General features: G+C 46.8%; 1 protein-coding gene across 1 annotated transcript in view; it reads right to left on the reverse strand.

Annotated features, from left to right (window-relative positions):
* Positions 1-23,155, reverse strand: part of LOC119454603 (beta-hexosaminidase subunit alpha) — a 158,953-nt gene that overhangs the window by 91,602 nt on the left and 44,196 nt on the right. The window contains exon 6 of the mRNA XM_037716493.2: positions 20,681-20,885. Coding sequence (XP_037572421.2) covers positions 20,681-20,885 — 205 coding nt within the window. The remainder of the gene's footprint in view (positions 1-20,680; positions 20,886-23,155) is intronic.

The following is a 23,155-nucleotide window of genomic DNA, read 5'->3' on the forward strand; positions in this document are numbered from 1 at the left end:
AAATACCCGAGAAAGTGGACGGGATAACGGCTCCGCGGTAGCTCAATGGTAAGAGCATCGCACGCGTAATGCGAAGTCGTGGGATTGTTCGCCACCTACGGACAGTTGTTTTTTTCACCCATTTTCATTTCCAATAATTTATCATGTCTTTAATGCAATTAGTAAGTACAAGTAATTTCCCCTATGCTGTCCTTGGTGTCATTGTTTGTTGGCTTCATATATATATATATATATATATATATATATAGAGAGAGAGAGAGAGAAGTGGACCAGACGATGAGACATGAGCTCGCAGATGTCGCCCCCACACATCAGATACACTTCCGGAGCCCCTGCTTAGCACAGGTGTCCAAACGGATGATGGATGGCCCATTGTTATACCTCTCGCCAACGCCGATGCCTAATTCACAAGTGTCACGTTACTCGACGGCGGCACGTCCCACCAATCTTTGTGCCCCTTTGTCTCGTGATGTAGAGATCGCGCTAGTGCTGTTATCAGCAGTTGCCCTTTGGACTTGCTATGGGACGGACGCTCGTTTATCCACAACTTCCAGAATCCTGACTGATGAAGCCGTCTAGTGTGTCGCGGCTATGAACGCTGTGGCTCATGCGCTAGTCTATGACGATGGGGCGGACTTGGCGCAGCAAAAGCACTACTTCGCCGTCGCGCCGGGCTAAAAAACAACAGCAGCTCAGCATTTCTGCGAAAATCCTGCACTAGATAAAATCTGCATTTAGCATAACGTCAGTGGGCTGAAATATATTGAGGAGTGTACAAATATATAAGGTAAATGTTCTACCATTAAAACTGCGCTAATAATACGACCGGTTATAAATTCCAAAACCTATGTGGGCTATAATAGTACGCAGATATTGTTCATGCCGCAAACGTTCACACTAAACTTTTTCATTGCGCAAACGAGAGGATGATTAAGGGGGCTAATGGTAGGGTCAAGCATGTCAAACCACTTTCTCGTGTTTTGGTTTATAGTGGAACGCAAAAAAAGAAAAAAAAAAGAAACGTTACGTTAGGCGCGCTCGCGGGGGTCAGCCAACGCATAGGGCCGGCGCCCGCACGGTGGCCTTCTCAGCGTGCCGTGCGCAGAGCGTGCAGCCGGGCGGGAGAGGATATCGAGGAGTAAAGCGCGGTAGTGGAGGGGAGTTTCGCTACTTTCTATATTAAGGGGTTTTAGTTTAGTCGCCGCTCCCGTGGTCTCTAAAATGTTACACTCGACTGTAGCATCAGCACCAACATGCAAACAAGGCAGATAGAAACTCGTAGGTCAGATTCGGTTCTGCGATTTCTATGCGTTTGTTTACACGCTGCGTTGCTAATCACGCGATGCTTTTTTTTACGTTGGCTTCAGGTGCTGATAGTATGTACTTTTGCGGGGTTTTCCTTTATTCACACGCGCTGCGAGTTGGTAAATACTCACGGGAAGACATGGCTTTCGGATGTCGTCCCAATTTTCTGGTTGTACAAGGTACTGTCGATATACGAAAACGCTACAGTTGTAGCGCGGTATGGTTTTACGGACGGAACAATTTAAAGGATATGCCACTACGGACAGGCGTTGCGGTCAAATGCTCACTCTATACGCGTGACCATTTAGTTGCAGTCGGTAGGTTTGGGCTGTCACGGGCATTTTCCCCTGTGAATTATCTCATTTCAAGGTTCTGTGACTTCCGCTGCGAGACGCGAATGCTTATCAAGCTCGCAAAGCGAACGTGCAAACCATATATTGTAATGAATGTTCTACAATAGCATATTTAACGCTTCCACTGGGAACAGACAGCATCGTCAATTTGATTTCGAAGCGTTATTTAAACAGTTAATTGTATCTCATTTTTCTTATGTATAATTTTTCTTCCGCACAAAACCCAATAAACCTACAATGTGTTGCAGGCTTTGCATCTTTACTTGCTCTGTGTTAACGCCTCACATTAAAAGGTAATTGCATATTGCTCTTACTTCAGGACATCGAATTTCTTGTGTTTATGCTGGTCGTGACATACCGCAGTATTCTAAAAAACTACTTCGCCATGAACATCCTTGCCTTTCCTTGCTTCCCTCGGTCTACTTCCTGTAAAAGACATGCACCAATGTGAAAAGCAGGCGAAAAACCTGGTTTTTATAAACAATAGGTAACACGTTAAACAAAATCAAATCAAAATTGTTCAGTGAAGTCAACCGGTTGCATCCCTTTCTGTGAATGATAGCATCTTTTCTAGTGTGGGTGGATCTTGCATGTCTGTCGTGTTTTTTGTCACCGATCTCGGGGGCGTGCGGGTGGTAAAAGAGATGGAGAAGGAAGACGAATGGCGACACAGCAAAGAGACATTTAATCACACGCACACTCACAACCAAAAAACCTCAAACTAAAAATCAAGCATAGTAAAGCATATCGAACAAATACAGGAACAACTTAAAGCTCAATACAATAGACAAGTTCTAATCTGCACCTACGCATGTATGCAGCGTCTAATCGTTCAAAGTAAGGCAACCCTGTCTTATCGACGAGACGCGCGCCTGAAACGCTACAGTCACCTTACTGCACCCGTCGTTGCACGTCTGTTCGGACTTGTCGGCTCCTTTCCCAAGCAGTTGTCGCTCTCGTTGATGATGTAGTCGTCGTCGCGTCGTCTCTTTTCTCGGTGGTGAGCTCGCCGGTACTTCGTCGGTGATGAGCTCGTCAGTAAGTCTTCATTGAGCGCGCTCGGCGTTGCTCAGGCCCACCTGGATAGGCCTAGCGTCGGGATGCGTCGCAACTTCTTCATGAGTGCCGACGTGGCGTCCCGTGGAGAATCGAACGTGCCGGTCTGCCGCAGAAGAGGGATCCTTTCTGGGGTGCTCGGCCCTGCCGTGAGAGGCTGCAGCCAGTCCAGGAGCCTCGCTCGAACTTGCCGAGGTCGACGGCCACACCTTGGACTGCCAACGTCACGGACACAGCCAGACCCCCAAGTCTCCCGTCGCCAGAGCGGAGCTGGCGATGCGACCTTCCTGGCCCGGAGCCACGTCGATAATCCACCGACAGCGCCGTTCATCCCCCGATCATGCCTCGGCTCACGCGCCTCGAGAGCTCGTGCCGTTCCGAACACCGTGCTTCACGTGCTCTTCTTTTTCGCGCCCCAGGCGGCCTCTTACATAGGAAAATGTCCGCAGCTCAGAAAGTGTGGAGACGCATCACGAGGCATAGGCCGTGTCCAACAAAATGGAGGCAATGTTGCTAGTGAGTTTGCAATTACATATATTACTGCATAAACTCGTATAACCATATCCCATTGTTACTCAGCCGATCTTGTTCTTACCCCTATTCACCAGAATTATACTCAGCCGAGCTTCCTCTGACAGATATTCATCAAAATTATACTTAGCTGAGCTTGCTCTGAATCATATTCACACAGATTCTACTCAGGTGAGCTTGTTCTGACTCTGACTCGTATTCACCAAAATTATACTCAGCTAGCTTGCTCCGACTCATATTCACATTGATTCTACTCAGCAGAGCCTGCTCCGACTCATTTTGACCAAAATTATCCGCAGTTGAACTTGCTGTGACTCATATTCACATGGATTCTACTCAGCCGAGCTTGCTCTGATTCACATTAATCAAAAATCTACTCAGCCGAGCTTGCTCTGACTCATATTCACCAGAATTATACTCAGTCGAGCTTGCTCTGACTCATATTCATCAAAATTATACACCGATGAGCTTGCTCTGGCTCATATTCACACAGATTCTACTCAGTCAAGCTTGCTCTGACTCATATTGACCAAACTTATACTCACCCGCGCATGCTCTGAGTCATATTCACAAAAATTTTGCTCAGCCGAGCTTGGTCGGACTCATAATCACTAAAATTCTACTCAGCTGAGCTTGCACTGGATAATATTCACCAAAATTTTACTCAGCCGAGCTTGCTCTGACTTATATTCAGAATGATTCTAGTCAGCCCAGTTTGCTCTGACTCATATTCACCAAAATTATACTCAGCTGAGCTTGCCCTGACTACCACGTGACAATATTCACCAAAAGTTTAATCAGCCTAGCTAGCTCGTGCTCATATTCACCAAAATTCTACTCAGCTAGGCTCACACAAACTCAGCCTCATGGTTAGGTCCAAGTGTTGGCCCACGTGGGTGAGTTCCCCAGCCTATGTATACATTACATTATGTGACCTCTGCGGCGGATAAGTAAACATTGCATATGAGTACGTGTTGCATCGGATGAAAAAAGGACAACTGTACACATTGCAGTTAGTATTACCGAATTTAATTGACTGTTGCGTGAAAAGTTCGCCTCATGTCCATTCCAGCAAGTGCATTGGTTAGTGCATGATACTTTTTGTCAATGCTCTGGCTATCTTGACCATTACTGACAGGGCACATTTTGTACATTTTAACAAAAGGTATGGTGCAATATATTAAAAAAGGTGATCACTGCAAATGCAACAATCGGTACGTGATACAAACACATGAACACAATAAGATGCACACAAATGCTAAATACATGGAGACGGAAGTTGCCCGCCACCTATTGCAAACAAACAAAAAAGAAAAAACAGGCCAACGCTGCAATGGGACCACGCATAATGATTCCGCTTGCCAGGTACATGGGCTATAGGAGAGACACACGTAAAACCTTGCAGTTACTTTGAAGTAGCAGCTATGGAAGCTGTTGCATTCCGCAGCTTGCCACTCAACCACTCAATTGTGTTGTCTGTACTTGTACTTAGGCACACTTTTTATTGTTTATATCTTAAAAATTTATTGTCGTCTCCTAAAAAATTTGACAGTGTGTGGATTCTGAGACTTGCAAAGTGAAATATTTTTATTCAATTCTTGTTCACGAAGAAAGCTCATACAAAAGCTTAGACATATTGGCATAGCCTCTCACTTTCCCTCGCAACATATGCAGTATGTTATTGATATTTAAGAAGCTTTTAGACAGAAAGAAAGGGAATGATCTTCCCCTGTTTTCAGCATTGGGTTAATGCCGGCAATTCAGGGAGACAAAGTTTTGCTAAAACAGAGGGTTCGGGAATACCAGATTACATTGTACCTTGATGCTTTCCCTGCACTTTCTTATTGTGGTCAAATTCTCTAGATTGAAATGGCTCCTATTAGCATGCTCTAACATTAGTCTAATAGAGGTTAAGTACGTGACTAGCTTAACAGATTGCGATGCTGGCTCTCATTTCCAGGAAAGGAACCATAGCACCTGCTCCTGTTGCATACGTTTTTGGTTATCTGGTGTTTTCAGCCTCACTTTTAAGATAATGTGCTGAAGCAGGTAGAAGCACACGGATGCCATTAAGGGATAGTTTCGATAGCTTCTTAGTTTACGCTTGCCACTACGAATACAAAATTTTAGCGTTTTATTTTGTTATTAAACAAACAAACGTACTCCTAACAAGGTATTTAATCCTTATCGTGGGGCTACGTCGCTGCGCTACGTACTGCAGCTTATTGACATAAGCTTCTTGATACAGATTCGCAGTATACTAACCGCGTGAGAAAGTAGACGAGGCCCATGTCTGTTACAACGCTGTGATGCTGCTTACATATAAGTGAATGCAGCTCCCAAAAATTGTGGTGTCGGCTTTTACGCCTTTCGAAATATTCAGAGAGGACTTGTATGTACAGGGTGTCCCAGATAAATGTAGCCAATGTTTTAAAACCGACGGAGTGTTCTAGGAGGCTCAAACCAACTCAGTGGTGCTGAGGATTGCGTGTTCTAGTATGCTGTATTTTTTTTCGTTTTGCAAAGTCAAGTAGTGTAAACAAATCGCCTAACTTTTTAAGTATTGGCTTCACCAAGTAAATGTCAATATAGAAGTTGTAGATCACATTTAAAAATGGCCAACTGAAGTGTTTGCAACTAAGTACCATTAATTGAGCTTCTTGTAAGCGTTTTTGGGACGGGCTTGGCGTTTCCGGTGGCCGCAAGGTACACGGCAGCAACTCTCAATAGTGAGATATGATCGCGAACGAATAGAAGAACATGACAATTGCATTTTCCTTCCCGACTACACAGTTCTGGGGTCAACATTTACTCAAGTCCTAGCTTCTTTTCTTCTCTTTTTTTATTGCGATAGCAATTATATAGACACACCAAAGCGGATTTCTGCCGTCGGCGTCGTCGTCGCCGTCGCCGTTGCCGTCGCCGTCTCCGTGAGGCTCCGTATGACGTCAATGGCGATGAAATCGTCGCCGCGCTCTGGACGCTGTATGTGCGAGTGAAAGGGCGCGAGGGACGCGCGCTTTCACGGGGAGCGAACGCACGTCGGAGAAGAAGAAGAAGAAATAAACTTTATTATAAAGTGAAAGGGTGAATGTGGTTGGGGCCCTTAGTCCAGGGCCCCAATGGCTGCCGCCACCGCTCTTGCTCGTCGGATCAGGGCCAGCCAGACCTGAGGCTCGGAGCGACGGAGGATCGCCTCCCACTGCGCATATGTTGGTTGGGGGGATTTTAGAATGGGGGTATCAGTTGGTAGTTTTGGGCACTCCATCGTGACGTGGAAAGTCGTCGGTGGTGCACCGCAGCCTGGGCAGGTGGTGGGGTATAATGTTGGGGAGAATTTGTTGAGAAGGAGGAGGTTAGGATACGAGTTGGTTTGAAGCCGCCTCAGGGAGACGGCTTCATTCCGGGAGAAGGATTTGGGTGGAGGATGATATCGCAAGCGCCCTAGTCTGTAATAGTCTAGAGTATCACGGTATGCGTTGTGAAAATTGTGGGAGGCTTGATCTGGGTTGGTCGCCTCACTGCCAGGGGCCCGGCAGGTTAGCTCTCGGGCAGCCGCATGAGCGCGGTCATTGCCCGACAGTGAGGCGTGACCAGGTGTCCAAATCAGCCTGATGCGTGGTATAGAGGGATCTGGAGTTGCAGGGAGTTTGCGTCTGCTGGTGAGAGCGCGGTTAGCTTCCTGAGGTATATAACCCCTGAGGTAGGCTCGACATGCGTCTTGCGAGTCTGTTATTATGATGTGGTCGTGATTTAGTGATCTTTTCCTGTGAGTGACGATGTGGTTGATGGCGAGTGCTATGGCCACCGTCTCCCCCGTGAGTGTAGCCCCGGTTTGGACGCTGCATGAGGATACGATATCACCCTGATCGTCCACCACCACCGACACTTGTTTTTCTTTGTTCTCGGTCGAAAGAGTGTACTGGGCAGCGTCGGTATAATAGGCGGTGCCCTCCGGTTGGGTGTTGAGGAATTTCCGAAGGTATTTAATACGTGCATTCCGGCGACCATTATGATACTCTGGATGCATATTGCGTGGTATCGGTGCTATGGTGAGTAAGGTTCCGATGTTTGAGGGGATGGGGACTTGCTCTCGCGTACAGGGTGAATGCTGTGGGTAGCCCAGCCTTGATAGCAAATGCCTGCCTGTGGAGGTCAGTCTTAATCTCTCGAGTTGTGCCATTCTGTGTGCTTCGATGTGTTCCTCGATGGTGTTGTGTACCCCTAGAGCCAGTAGTCGTTCCGTGGAAGCATAGAGAGGAATTCCTAGCGCTTGTTTAACGGCTCTCCTTATGATGGTGTTTATGCGGTTAGTCTGGGTTAGGGTCAGGTTGTGATATGGAAGGTGGTAGGTTAGACGGCTGATAATGCATGCCTTGACCAACCGCAGCATGTCGGCTTCCTTGAGTCCCGAGCGGCGGTTACTGACGCGCCTCATCATACCTATGATTTGCTCGCATTGTCGTCCAAGGAGATCTATCGTGAAGTGAGCTTTCGCATTCGATTGGAGGTGATAACCAAGGACTCGGACCCTTTGTGAAGTCGGAATTGGTTTACCTTGGATTGTGACTTCAATTACTGGGATTGGCTTTTTGGAGATGTTTCTGGATCGCATTAATAATAATTCTGACTTATGTGGTGCACATTCGAGGTTTCCATTCGCGAGGTACGCCTGCACTATATCCACTGCCCTCTGTAGGCGGTCCTGAATTTCTCCGTCCGAGCCGGTGCTCGTCCAAAGGGTCAGGTCGTCTGCGTATATCGCGTGGCATAGCCCCTCGACTTCCTCCAGGAACCGAGGTAGCCTCGCCATAGCTATGTTGAATAACGTCGGCGAGAGCACCGACCCCTGAGGTGTGCCCACTCCGGTAATTTCAATGTCTGATGAACGGTATGGGCCCATTCCCACTGTGGCCACGCGGTCCTTGAGAAAGGCTCGTACGTAATTGTACATGCGGGAGCCACAGTGGGAGTGGGCCAAGTTCTCAAGGATGAGACCATGGGAAACGTTATCGAAAGCTCCCTTGACATCAAGTGCCAAAAGAGCTCTCGTTTGCGCCCTGATGGGGGGGTCAACGAGATCCTCTTTGATTTGAAGAAGAACATCATGAGTGGACAAATGGGGGCGAAATCCAAACTGTGTGTTGGAGAAGAAATTTTGCATCTCCAAGAAAGGTTGGAGCCTTTTTAGGATTACATACTCAAGCAGCTTTCCAATGCATGATGTGAGGGAAATAGGCCGTAAATTTTCGATGGAGAGTGGTTTCCCGGGCTTGAGCATGAAAGTGATTTCGGCACGTCGCCATTCCAGAGGGAGAGTGCCGGCGTGCCAGTGCTGATTGTACATTGCGCAGAGCGTTTCCAGGTCCTCATCCGGAAGATTTCGCAGTAGTGTGTATCGTATCCCATTCTCACCGGGTGCCGTGTTCCTGTGAATCTCTGCGAGTGCAGCTTTGATTTCTTGGAGAGTTATATCAGTGCCCAATTGATCATTTTCTTCTGTGTACGGATAGTTCGGATAGCTTGTCTGAGGGCCACGGGAGATGTACCTTTGTTCAAGGTTCTTTAGGAGCTTGTCTCCGTCTCCTCCGTACTGGTGGAGGAGTATTTGCAGCTGCCGGTTATTATGGGATTTCGTGTTTCTCGGATCTATTAGTGACCGAAGGATGGCCCAGGTTCTCCACGTCGGAGAGCAAACGCGCGTTCTGCGCCGTGCTCCCTGAAGGGTTGCAGAATTAAGCGTCTCTTTCCTCCTTTACAATCACCATATATAGAGAGCAAACGCGACTTCTATCGCGTGAAAGGCCGTGGGGAACGGGAGGGAGGGACGGGATGCGACGTTTAGCTGCGGCACCAAATGCGTTTTTATATAAAAGCATTGCAAGGCGAGAACTTGGGTAACATTTCCGGCGTTGCTCGACGAGCGTCCCATTCTGATATCGTCGAAAACCTCCGAGCCGCCCCCACAGGCACCGGCAACAGTCACCAACGCCGCGCGCGTTCGTTGCGAACGCGGGCAAAACACCGACGACGTCGACAACAGTTCTGTGTGCGTTGCTGGTGCTTCTGCATGTCCAAGTTTATACAGCTAATAAGGGCCCATACGCGCTCAAGCCGCACGTCCGCTCCGCAAGCATGCGGACCGGGGCGGAAGCCTGTCCGATCGTCTGGACGGGCGGACGCAACTTTGCAATCCGCATGCATGCCTGCTTGTCTCTCATTGGCTGCTACGAGGCGGACGGCGGCGGACGTCATCACGGCCAACATGGCGCTTGCTCGAAGCGAAGCGAAGCGTTGACGCGAGGCTTAGGCTACAGCCGCGTCATAAACAGTCTATTTTGCTAGTTCTTGTGATCCTTATTAGAGTTATCCAGCACCCACGGAGATAGTCATCGAAGGCAGCAAGCCGGTGTACCCTCCCAGGCCTCATCAGTGCGGGCGATCACAGACAGAAAGAGACGGAGCGGAGGAAGTGTGTTGTGTTTGCGGGAGCGTCGGAACAAATATTTAAAGCCGTCGACTTCGTGATTTTTTGCGCCTTGCTTCACGTGTGCGTTGCAAACGAGAAGGCCATCAAATACACGTGCGTTCCGAGTACGACACATGTTCAGGGCGTGGCGAAGTGAAAGGTGTCCGATCGGCGCACACAGCGTACACGACTTGTATGTGTTCTGCGTATGAGGTTCGTTGCCGCGAAGTGGTGAACACCAGTCCTTGCCAACCTTTAGAAGTGATGACAAAATCAGTAGCGATAAGATATGTTGCTTCGGTATCGCTGTCATTCCTCGTGTGCTATACTGCGTGAGCCGCTTTGCCACCTGCGATGCGCCGTGGTGACCGCGACGTTCGAGCTGTGTTGTTGCTGTTACGAAGTGTTCGCAAGATACCAATCGGGATATTCATGTGTCGCAGCGGTACTAGGCGTAAAAGTGCCTGTTTTATGCGATGTGCGTATACTCAGAAATAGACTATGCATATGTGTTGCCGATCGGATTTTCTTGTGTAGTACCCCGATACAGAAGCCCTATCACACCGCCCTTTCAGCTTTGTACATGTGTCGTTTGTTTGAAAAGTTGTTACTACACTTTTGAAGATGCTTCTATCGGTGAGGGTAATTTAGGGAACATTATAATAGTTACATACGTCAAGACATACTGCGCTGTTCTGAAATGTGGACGCGCCTGAACACTAATGCTATGAATGTAAATTTCTAGCAGCCTTGATTTTTATCATGAGGGCAGTGTTGTGAAGAGCAGGAATTTCTAGATTGCGCGAAGTAAATAGCTTTATATTTTGTGATGGAAGTGACTTGCATACCCAAGAATGTTAACTCCTTGGTTTTTGCTGGTGACTAAGCACAGAGTCTGTTTGTGAAGTGGTGTTGTAGATGAATATGGTATGGATGAGAACTGGATACTTCCTTATGATTAAGTACAGATTTACGTTTCCTGACAAAAAACAACATGCATGTAAAGAAAATAACAAGACTGAACACAGGTATGGTGATATATTCTGCTAGCAGCCAGAATAATCGCATGAAAGAAATTTTGCCCAGAGTTCTTCCTCACTGACTAGCTATGGTCACGTTAGTAATGCAGGCAGAATAAGCTAAACGAAAGTTTGCCGTTACTGTGTGCATCCACCCTATCTCATTCTCTGGTTGTTTTGGCACGAGCCTTCAGTTTAATGCGAACAATATTTATCACAAGTAGCAGCGTTATCTGACTAAGAAGTGATATACTTTTTATCCTCAGGTTCATGCTTCCCACAGTCATTACCAAATAATGCGCGTTAAACTGATTTGAGCTTGTAAAGTATGTCCATTAGGTTTTTTTCCTGGTAAACTTTTATCTAGCGGTAAGCGTTCATGGATGTAGGATGTTGGACGCTATTAGTGGCCATATCGGTGATGTTTGTTTTGCACAGGCCATGGTTCCACTCATTAACTGAACAGTTTTCAGCTGCGCTGCCAGACTATGGAAAGAGGTGCCTCACCTCATCATTCTTAAGCGTTTTCATGGCCACCGTGCCTTGCGCCTCAGAATTAGGCTGCTATCAGAATAAAAAGGGTGGCTATTGGCTGTCATGAGAATATTCTGAAGAGAAATATTCACATTTATGTCAGCGTTAGTTGTGTGATTGAGGACAGCCAATGAGGACGAACTGGTGGCAAAATTTTCCAAGTGACTCTGCCGGCAGAATATTTGCTCTCTATGTTATATTTTAGACGTTTATAAACTGCGCAAGAAAACGAAGACACAAGAAGGAAAACACACACGACACCACGAGTGTGTGTTTTCCTTCTTGTGTCTTCGTTTTCTTGCGCAGTTTATAAACGTCTAAAAGCTATGAACCAACTAGCCCACCAGAACGTCCTACTATGTTATATTAGCCGCAATGTTTTGGTCAGTGTGCTACATTTTTCTTTCACACAAATTTACTACCCAGCCAGATAAGATATTGTCAAACCATCAATTTTAGGGACACTTTATTATTATTATGGACACTTTTTTATTTTATCATATTCTGGAAATGGTACCCAAGCCCAGCATAGATTAGCAACATCAGCTTAACGTATGCACGCAGTTGAGTTGCTGCATGTGAGAAAAGAAATAATTGTGAAACTAATAGTCATTAGTCCAGTAAAAAAACTTATTTGCATTTACGTATTGATTGTGTAAGTTGTGCTGTTCATTTTATGCACACAGTAACACGTAAACACAAATTGTATGCGTACGTTGTGTTTACATTCATGTGTGTGAATAAAACAGCACAGCTTCTAATATCAATACATGTCACTACAACTTGACCCCATGAAAGATGCTCTACATGGTACTCAGCTGGTCTTATTTAAATTTTATTATGTGATGCGGTTACATTTCTTGCCTGTATGTAAACCAGTTTGTGAACTGTATCTGCTGCATGTGAGATTGCATATTTTAGGCCAATGACAGTACCTGACGCAGCAGCTTTTTATTTATTCTTTGCCATCACTTGTTAGAGGGGTCTTGTTGATTATGCCATCTAAACAACTCGTATAATGTACTGTGTTTAATATACCAGTACTGAAATACTAAACACAGCTACACTACTTTGTACACTAGGGAGAGAATTCCACAGTTCATCGTTCTGTCACATGTTGTTCTTCAATCAGAAATGGTGACTGCATTTGGTGTCATGAGTTCTAGGCTCATTTTCACTTGGGCCTTTCGATGAAGTAAAATCTGCCTTTTCAACAGTGAATTTAGTGGAAAGCCACCACTGAACCAATATCTCCAAGACGAATTACTGCATGCTTTTGGCTAATCAGATTGTGTGCCGAAACTATGTGAGATACATAACTTCAGCTACACCAGTAATCACACAGCTGATGCTGCTACATATAGTAAAGTCATTGATATAGGCAGAGGAAGATGTACTTATGAAACTGTCACTCATCACTTAATATGGTAATGACCCAAACCTTCGTGAGCAAAGCTGAGCATCCACCATTACATTTCAAGTGCTTTTTTAATGCTAAGCAGTTATGCTGATAAGCACATTCTGCCAGCAAATCTGCACCACCTTAATTTAAGCGCGATGGAGAGGGTTGTTTGTGCATAGTCAAGCTGTTCTGGCGTGCCTGCAGGAATACAGCAGTGCCTGGTGGCACCGTATATTTCATGCGTAAAAGTGAACAACTAGTAAAGAAATCGACTGATACCAAGCTGACCCATATGTAGGAGCATTATATTGCTTAAGCCACATGAAAAGTTGCTTTTAGTGTAATGAAAAACCACAGCTTTGGTTTGTCAAGTTATTTTACTGCACACACACAGTGCTGTAATAAAGTCTGTACAATGGTGAGCAATACAGCAAGGAATGAAAGATTACTTATGATGTGCGGATTTGAGTAGTACATGCGAATGTATACCCAATGCACCAGTATTCTTTTCTTCTGGAACAATTTTATGTTTGGTACAGATGAGCCACTGTGGCCTCCTGACTGCAAATTACAGTGTTCTCTGTCACGGTGCTCATGGGGGTACCATTCATTTGGCTATTTGAACAGTGAATAGATAGATAATGGAGCACACCAATCTTGCAGTTCTATGCAGAACAGCTCGCGCCATATTCACAAAGATGAACCAAAGGAACTATTCGTTGGTTTGTTATGAACATATATATATGGCGATAAATGTTTCTTCACTTTTTGTGCGGGCCTGTCTTCCGCCATATGAACCTTCATTTCATTGTCATGTGCATGTTGAAGCAGCTACTAATTAAGAAAGACAAAAACAAAACCACTTACTACATCAAACTTTTCACACCACGAGCGATCACTGAACTCACTGTGAAGCTAAGTCACTTAATAATCTTGGTTTGCTGTCGAACAAAATACAGGTACTGGCCAGCTGTTTGTTATGGTATGTATTTTTTCATTTACCTAAAATCTGGCTGTGCATCAGCTAGCTAGGTTGTTGCTACATAAATACATAGACAATGTGTAGCCCATGCCCAACTCACTAAAATAACTTGAGTAGAGCTTACAATAGTTCACTTAGCATGTGCATCCTTCGTGAACTTATTTTTCATATATAGAGTGATTGAAATAGAACACACATGCATGATGCTGACAGCTTCAAATGGTCTCAAGTCTATCATCTTTATTTGCTGCCATGCCTGAGAGAGGAAGCATGCCTATTATTGTACTGCTTAATTGTTGTGCACTTTGGTAATCTGTTTCACATTGTGTAAATGCTGAATTAGGTATAATTGCAGTATAATAGGTAATGAAAAGGCGGATGAGCTAGCGAGCAAAGGACATGATCACATAAAATTTATAAAAGTGTTTTTTACTAAAAGTGAGGCTTCAGTGACGGAGAAGCGATATTTATTCAATGAACAGTGTAGAAGATGGTCTTCAATTTCAGGTAATTGCAAGTTTTTGTTCAACATCAACACAGCACAACAATCAAGGCTACCATAATGTCTACCACGGCATCTGGAGACCCCGTTTCACCGGCTTAGACTGAATGTTGCATAAATGAACAGACTTATTTTCTGCAATGGCCAGAGCACAAATCCATATTGTGACAACTGTCGCACCGTGCAATCTCTAGAGCACATCTTGCTTGAGTGCCCAGCTTATAGAGACGAGCGACATCGATATAAAATGAACATAGAAAAGCTCGACCAAGGCCCCTTGACATTGACATGGATGTTGAGTTCCTGGCCTTCCCCATCAAAACAGCACAAAGCCCTGGACTTATTGCTTTAATGTATTGAAGTTTGCTGTCTAAACTAAGACTCACGCACATCGTCTCATCAAGGCTTTCCTTTGCCTTTGCCATCTACCATTATCACCTTTATCACCTCGAACACTTACTCTACTGCTAATAACATGACACCAGCTGCATTTTTTCCCCTTTTTCTTCTGCTTACTCTTTTCTAGGGCCTTACTTCTCCTTCGTCCCATTCGCTGCAGCGTAGCACGTACGCGAAAATAGGCTTGCTGAACACTCAGCATTTTCAATAAAGAGCTTTCTCTCTCTCTCTCTAAGTAAAGGGGCCACAGATTGGCCACCCAGGCTGACAAGAAAGAATGTAATTATTTGATTTCACTCGAAATAAGTTGTATTATCAGCAATATAGACTATTATTTGCTTTCAAATAAATATTCTGCTGAAAACATCTCATGAGTATGTGTCTGCGTGAGGTGACGACTATACGTACACATTGCTTTTATGCCAGTCATAATGAATTGTACCCACTTGCTGCTTAACCTTCAATTCCTTGCTGCGTTAAGTTAAGCACCTATGCACAACCTTTTTACACACGGTAAGAACTTCATTCATGACTAAGCACATTTTCTAAGGTTTTATTTTGTTTGGAAAGCTTACAAGCAGCAAGTATTCAATTTTAAGAGGCACGTTTAATGCCGCACTTCGTCTTTGGTGGTTTTATATATGCAAAAAAAAAAGAAAAGGCATTTCATGCATACAAGTGCTTTAAGCACACTCTTAAAATTGGCAGAGTGAAAAAAAAAACATGAACAAGCAAATGCAAGCATATCAGCAAGGTGGACTCAGAGCCTCACACGCGTGCTGAATAGTAAGGAGGGCTGGCTTGTCTTGCTACGCAGCTGTATTCCGCGAAAGTTGTGTGTGTGTTCCGTGTTCTTGCAAACTGTCACTAGCACTACAGAAACGGCGCCATCGCACCGAACACGGGTATTTCGGTAGAATCGCTCGGCGATATTATCGCTTTCGCGTAACGTACGTAGAATGCGGCACGTTGAATGATTCGAGAGATTTTGCACAACCAGCCAAGGCAGCGCGCACTGACAGTGATCGTCTTAGAATACATCCCATGTTGCGACATGAGGCGATTGCAACACCTTTTTTAAAGGTGGCGCAGATAGGATGATTGTGCGGTGTTTTGAACAAGGATGACGGCGCCAATGCAACACATGCGGCTGCAGCACAGAATGTGACAGCCTAGAGTCGCATTTTCACCGTGACGCGGAAACTTCAAGTCGTATCTGCAAAAATATGCCAGTGTCTTCTGCTGTCAGAGGTAGTTGGCAACCTTGAACACTTTGCTCCGCCGAATGGTTGCCAGCTGTCAACAGACGGCGTCGTCCAATCGGAGTGCGCGTGCAATCCGCTCACGCGGATGCAGCGTACGACGACTTTTTCGACACGATCCGCCTTTTGGCCTTCCGCCCCGGTCCGCAAGAGGGTGGAGGCGTGCGGAGCGGAGGGGCGGATTGAGCGCGTATGTGCCCTAAGACCACTATCCTTACTCCGTATAGCTGTCTACTAATTTGCTATCGCAATTGATGCTTCGCCTTGCGGGCGAAACTGCGACATTTTTTTTTCTTGCCTTGTGTGTTTGGGCTTCATTCCACAAGTTGAGAGAATGACATGTTTATGCCACGTCACGTCGAAGCGCGACATACCTTCATCACCGCCGCTCGCTCTGTGCACCCGATCGCGATAGGGCACGCGAGTGAGTAGTCTCGAAAAAAGTCATGCAAGCAATGTCCCATACTCATCGGTCGTCTAGGGGCGCTGAAATGGTGGTGCTATGACGCGGTTGTTTTAACAGTGAAGCTGTTTAAGCCAGCCATAATTTGTGGTTGGTATCAAAAACTATCATCAGCAGCAATGAAGAAAGAAATAAAAGAAAATAAGCCTTCTTGCCGAGGCGGGATTCGTACCCTCATACCCGGGGTCCCAAGGCGAGCATCGTAACCTCTAGGTTATACAGCCACGCTTGCAGAAGGTGCGAACCATATGATTGCGTTCGAGCGTCGTCGTCTTGGTCCACAGCTGGCGCGTCGCACGTGCTCGTGCCAATGCTATGCGAAGGTAAGAATGGGTTTTGCGCGCTATGCTCGAGAGAGAGAGAAAATGAGAGCGAGAGAGAGACACCCATTCACGGAGCGTATCTGCTGGAACACGTTGTCGGCATTGGAACGCGGTGTCGGTGTTGCAAGCTGCGCTATGCAACGCGCAGTGACGGCCGTACGTCCGAAAGAGAGATAGAGATACACGCATTCACGGAGCGGGTCTCCTGGAGCCCGTTGTCGGCATTGCAACGCGGTGGAACGTGGTGTCGGTGTTGCAAGCTGCGCTATGCAACGCGCAGTGACGGCCGTACGTCCGAAAGAGAGATAGAGATACACGCATTCACGGAGCGGGTCTCCTGGAGCTCGTCGGCATTGCAACGCGGTGGAACGCGGTGTCGGTGTGGCAAGCTGCGCTATGCAACGCGCAGTGACGGCCGTACGTCCGAAAGAGAGATAGAGATACACGCATTCACGGAGCGGGTCTCCTGGAGCCCGTTGTCGGCATTGCAACGCGGTGGAACGTGGTGTCGGTGTTGCAAGCTGCGCTATGCAACGCGCAGTGACGGCCGTACGTCCGAAAGAGAGATAGAGATACACGCATTCACGGAGCGGGTCTCCTGGAGCTCGTCGGCATTGCAACGCGGTGGAACGCGGTGTGGCAAGCTGCGCTATGCAACGCGCAGTGACGGCCGTACGTCCGAGACCGAGATAGAGAGACACGCATTGACGGAGCGGGTCTCCTGCAACCCATTGTCGTCATTGCAACGCGGTGGAACGCGGTGTCCGTGTTGCAAGCTGCGCTATGCAACGCGCAGTGACGGCCGTACGTCTGAGAGAGAGATAGAGTAACACGCATTCACGCAGCAGGTCTCTTGGAAACCGTTGTAGGCATTGCAACGTGGTGGAACGCGGTGTCGGTGTGGCAAGCTGCGCTATGCAACGCGCAGTGACGGCCGTACGTCTGAGAGAGAGATAGAGTAACACGCATTCACGCAGCAGGTCTCTTGGAAACCGTTGTAGGCATTGCAACGCGGTGGAACGCGGTGTCGGTGTGGCAAGCTGCGCTATGCAACGCGCAGTGACGGCCGTACGTCCGAAAGAGAGATAGAGATACACGCATTGACGGAGCGGGTCTCCTGCAACCCATTGTCGTCATTGCAACGCGGTGGAACGCGGTGTCCGTGTTGCAAGCTGCGCTATGCAACGCGCAGTGACGGCCGTACGTCTGAGAGAGAGATAGAGTAACACGCATTCACGCAGCAGGTCTCTTGGAAACCGTTGTAGGCATTGCAACGTGGTGGAACGCGGTGTCGGTGTTGCAAGCTGCGCTATGCAACGCGCAGTGATGCAAATCATGCCCCGGTCCGCAAGACACCGTAAGTCCGAGACGCGCGAAAGAAATTATCATCATCATGAGTAATAAGATACAAAGTTCGCGCACACTTCCGGTAAAAGATGGGCTACGATCACCGAGCTTCAGTGTTTCAAGCGTTTTGCGGCTGAGTGCAAGGTTAAACGTTTTTTAACACGAAAGTGTTTTATGCCGGGGTCCACCAAGACTTCACTGACGTATTTCCGTCACGGAAATACGTCATAGAACATAATACAAAGAAAGAAACCAGAAGAAAAAGTTCCACAAACATGCAAAATTTGGAAATCGAACCCACGACTTCTCGGTCCGCGACGATAGATCGCCTGAGCGTTTAACCCATTGCGCCACAAACGCATTTGCAGAGAGCTACACAGACGCGCCTTATATATCTAACACTCCTCCGTGTACCCGCGCTCTTGCTCGGGGCGGTGCCGCCGCCTACGAGCAGAAAAAGTTGTCGCAGTTTCACCTGAAAGGCGAAGCATCAATTGCGATAGCAAATTTGTAGAGAGCTATACGGAGTAATGATAGTAGCTTTATCAGCTGTATAAACTTGGACATGCAGCAGCACCGGCAACACGCAGAACTGTTGTCGACGCCATCGGCGTTTTGCCCACGTTCGCACAAAATGCGTGCGGCGTTGGTGACTGTTGCCGGAGCCTCTGATATAAATAGGTACTTGGTGCCGCAGCTAAACGTCCCCTCCCTTCCCTCCCCCTCCCCCCCCCCCCCCCACGGCCTTTCGTGCGTCAGAAGAAGGCGCGTTTGCTCTACATATATGGTGATTGTAAAGGAGGAAAGAGACGCCTACTTCTGCAGCCCTTAAGGGAGCACGGCACGGAACGCGCGTTTGTTCTCCGCCGTGCGTTCACTGCCCGTGAGAGCGCGCGTCCCTCGCGCCCTTTCACTCGCACATACAGCGTTCGGCGGCGCGCGGCGACGATTTCATCTCCATTGACGTCATACGGAACCTCACGGCGACGGCGACGGCGACGCCGACGGCAGAAATCTGCTTTGGAGTGTCCATATAATTGCTATCGCAATAAAAGAGAAGTACTGCATTATGACACTAACGCGCACCGACAGTGAACGCTTCGGTGGTCTCAGCACTACGACGCCTCGATGCCAGCATTCGAAGGGACGCTGGCATCAAGAAGCACTACCAACGCCACCTAGGTGGCGTTCACCGTACTCAGCACAGCGGAGCGTGGCCTCCGCAATTAGCTCTGAAAATGTTTCTGAAGTTGATCGCGGAGGCTGCAATTACGACGCGCTGTACGCGCTGATTTGACTCGGTGACGATTCAGTTACGTGCTTTGTCTTGCGCGTTGTATTAGTGTGTCAGTTACGTGCTTCGTCTTTCGCGTTGTGCTAGCGTGTGCAGCGTAGTGCAGCTTCCATATGCACGACGGTTGCTCATGGTCATCGACGTTGGTAGTCGTGACGGAGGAGACGTGCCACCAGGCGTCAGCGTGGGTGCATCAACGCCTAAGGGCGCTTTAGCCACAAAACACCAATAGACATTATATATATCAATGTGCAATAAACATTACACTACTTCTGTGAAGACACGTTTCACTTTCGTGTTCTATACCGATTCCTATATAAGAGGGATCAACCACATTTTTTTCGTATTTCGCGGGCTTTCTTTAAAGTTAATTGCAAGAAGCTCCATCAGTGGTACTTAGTTGCAAACCACTTTAGTAGGCCATTTTTAAATGCGATCTACAACTGTGGTATTGGAACTTTCTTGGTGAATCCGTAATTGAAAAAGTTCGAATGTAGGTGATACTAATTAATTGACTTTGCAAAACGAAAAAATACTGCAAGACTAAGACATGTGAGCCTCAACACCATTGAGTTGGTTTGAGCCTGCTAGCATACTCCGCCGTTTTTAAAATGTTGGCTACTTTTAGCTGCGACACCCTATATAATTACAGCACACACGCCGCGATGGACGAACCAGGCTGGCGCTGAGATTAAAGTTCACAGCACAAATTCCACTGCACGTTCAGTAATTACACACAGATCAAATGCGGCTTCCTTCAGGGGCAGACGTGAGTTTTGGGTTGGCGCAAGAATATTGCTAGGAGCAGGAACCGCTTTTGCGCAATTACGAGCAATATACACACATCCTTTCTTCGGAAGCTGAAGGTAAGCACGGGTAGCGCGATGAATTGATCACGACTTGGCTGCAGCCGAATTCCGAATACTGCATTTGCGACGAAGATAGCTATATGGGCTTGTTGTTAAGTCCTCTTGTAATTTGTTGTATCGCAGGAAGAACGACACGGACATAAAAGACACAAGAGAGAGCACACTGCGCTGAACGACCAGCTGCGAACAGCTGTTTACATCCACCATGTCTCCTCGCATTCAACTTCATAAACCACTGTTGCGCACTCCAAAACAAATTAAACTTTCAAGCGTTTTTAAAATACCAGATGCGCGTATTATTTGCTCCGATTAAAGAGTCGTCAATAATATCGTAATGAGCAGGTATTTTCGTCACGTTTGAGAAATTGTGAGAGGTATTCCCCAAAATTTGGCAGCAAGCAACCTTGAGCTTCGCAACAGCCGCATTGTTGAAATCGCGATCATGTGAAATGAGCCCTCTAAAGATTGCATTGCGACACACGCGACTGCACCGATTTTCGTCGCTCCAGTCGCAGCATGTGAAACAGCCTTGACTCAGCACAAGTAAACTTTTCACTTGCTTCTACCCACCAGCAGTAAAAGTCGACTTCGTCACCTCCCAGGTGAATGTATCCATCCGGGAACACGCCTGCCACTTCTGTGAAGAGCTGCTTCAGGAAAGCGTACGTCGAGTTCTTCGTGGGATCGATAGGTCCAAGCTCACCGCTGGGCTTCGAACCTTTGTAACATGTCGTCAGGATACCAGGAAACGCTTCGCCCCAGGAACGCGTGTGACCTGCGGCATCAAGCGGGATTCCATTCTTATGAATTATATTAAGCATTGTCATTGTTCATGCGCATTTGATAAAGATTTTGGTTGTTAAAAGTTACGTCTGACGTGGGCAAAATTTACTGTTTCTGCAAGACTGCTTTATTAAGTGAAATACATGAGATTATGCAGGGTGTTCAGTTTTTAATTTTACGGAATGTTTAGAAATTGCCTGTGGCAGGTAGCATAATTCTCATCACTGAGATGGGTTATTCGATGAGGCGGTCATTAGTATCACGAGAAATCGAAAGAAATAATCAACTAATTAAACATTCACAAATAACTTCTTAGTTAATTACTTTACGACACATATTGCAATTATGGAATGTAGCCGGTGAGCTTGTCAGGCGTATCTACTTGGAATGAATTTCTAGAATGACACCCTCTTGGAGATATGCGCCGTCAAACTCGCCGTATAATATGCACTATTGTTCCACTTACTTTTTTAGAAAAATGCTGTTTTATACAGTCACGCACATAAGTAACTGGAATGCCCATGCATCTCGTCTCACACTTTGGGAAATAATATCTACAAACTGATGTCATCCTGGAAATTCATTTCAAGTGGATGCATCTTGCAAACTCACCGGTTACAATTCGCAAATTGCGAAATGTGCCGTAAAGTAATTCACTAAGAAGTTCATTAGTCAATTTATGTTAATTAGTTGAATATGTGTTTCGATTTCTCGTGCTGCTAATGTCCGCCTCTTCGAATAACCCAGCTCAATGATAGGAATTATGCTACCTGCCAGAGGCGACTTTTGAAAATTCCGTAAAGCTTAATTTTGAACACCCGGTATAGGGGCGCCACTGCGTATCGGCACGGTTTATCACAGGTGGTAACGCGCTATCCGAAACGGCATCGGGCCTCGCACAGAACTGTTTATTACTCTTTCCCCCCTAGTCAACACCATAACGTTGCACTGGACGACGTGGTTGTGTAGACCGACGCAGGGGTGCGGCTCATTCGGTGCTGGAAAGCTGGATGCCAGTCTAAAGGATGGTTCAGGCAAAGGGAACTTGATGAACGAGTTGGGTTCACTCGATGGGGCTGGTTCTGGCTGCCATGCTCTCTGGACATGATCTTGATCACGTCTGTCCAGTTCCGTCTTGCCACCTGCATGACGTGACATGGCATGACACGTGACGTGTCATACATGACGTGGCCTAGACGAGGCAGGACACAAGCAGCTAACCACTTGGAATGTGCGGAAACGTTTCGCACGTAAACAGAATCACCACACTCTAGTTGACGTGATGATGGATGCTGGCTTCAATGTGGGTCATGCAAGTGCGGGTGAAGTCTGGAAAGTGCAGAACTGAAATTCCTTCCCGGCATGAGCTCCGCGAGTGCCTTCCTCATCTCGGAATGTGGCGTTCAACGAGACACCTTACCCCGTTCCCTGGCTTTGCTTCTTGAGTGTACCCTTAAGTTCACCAGCCATGCCCATGGCTCTTCTGCTGCTAGAAGGATGATATGGTATAATGTACGTATATTGAACCACGTTTAACTTTAAGAAAGCTTCCATTTGTTTACTTGAAAAAGCGGTGCCATTATCTGAGAACACCAAATCTGCAGTCGATACGACGCAAACTTTTTATAACTGCTGACGACAAGAGTGAAGACATTATCTACTTCGGCCCAGTTAGAAAGCGCATCGACGACAACAACACATGAAACTCCAGTTACAGGGCTTGCAAAATCGAGCTCGAGCAAAGTCGAGCAAAACCCTGCTCGAAAGCTCTTCGGGTTTGGTCCAGAAATGCGTAGATGCTTTCAGATCGCTTTTCCGGTTTTCTCGACAGGGTTTGCGTTGAAGCACAAAATACTCAATGTGAGCATAGATTTTAGGCCACCTTGGAAGTGTTTCGATGTTTGTTATTCCTGGATGATTCATGCGCATAATAAATAGAAAGCTCCTTCTCAAGTCTTCAGGCAGCACAACTCTGTGGCCCCAAAGCAGGCAACCACCGTGAACAGATAGTTTATTTCGCCTCACCTCATACACAGAATACTGAAGGGATGCCTTCTGGTCTGGCCAACCCACTTGCGCTCATGCAAGGACTTGCATGGTGCACCTTGATGAGTGTTGCGCGGTGATTGGGATTTTCAACCGTTTCCCAGTATAAGAATGTCGCCAGAAACCTCGGCGTACTGCCGCATAGCTGTCACTGGAAGTCTGTTCAAATAGTCAGCATTTCCATGATCTCCCGAGTTGCGGTAATCCAGATCGTAG

This window comes from Dermacentor silvarum, chromosome 5 (assembly GCF_013339745.2).
Source record: "Dermacentor silvarum isolate Dsil-2018 chromosome 5, BIME_Dsil_1.4, whole genome shotgun sequence".
In the NCBI taxonomy this organism is placed as follows: domain Eukaryota; kingdom Metazoa; phylum Arthropoda; class Arachnida; order Ixodida; family Ixodidae; genus Dermacentor; species Dermacentor silvarum.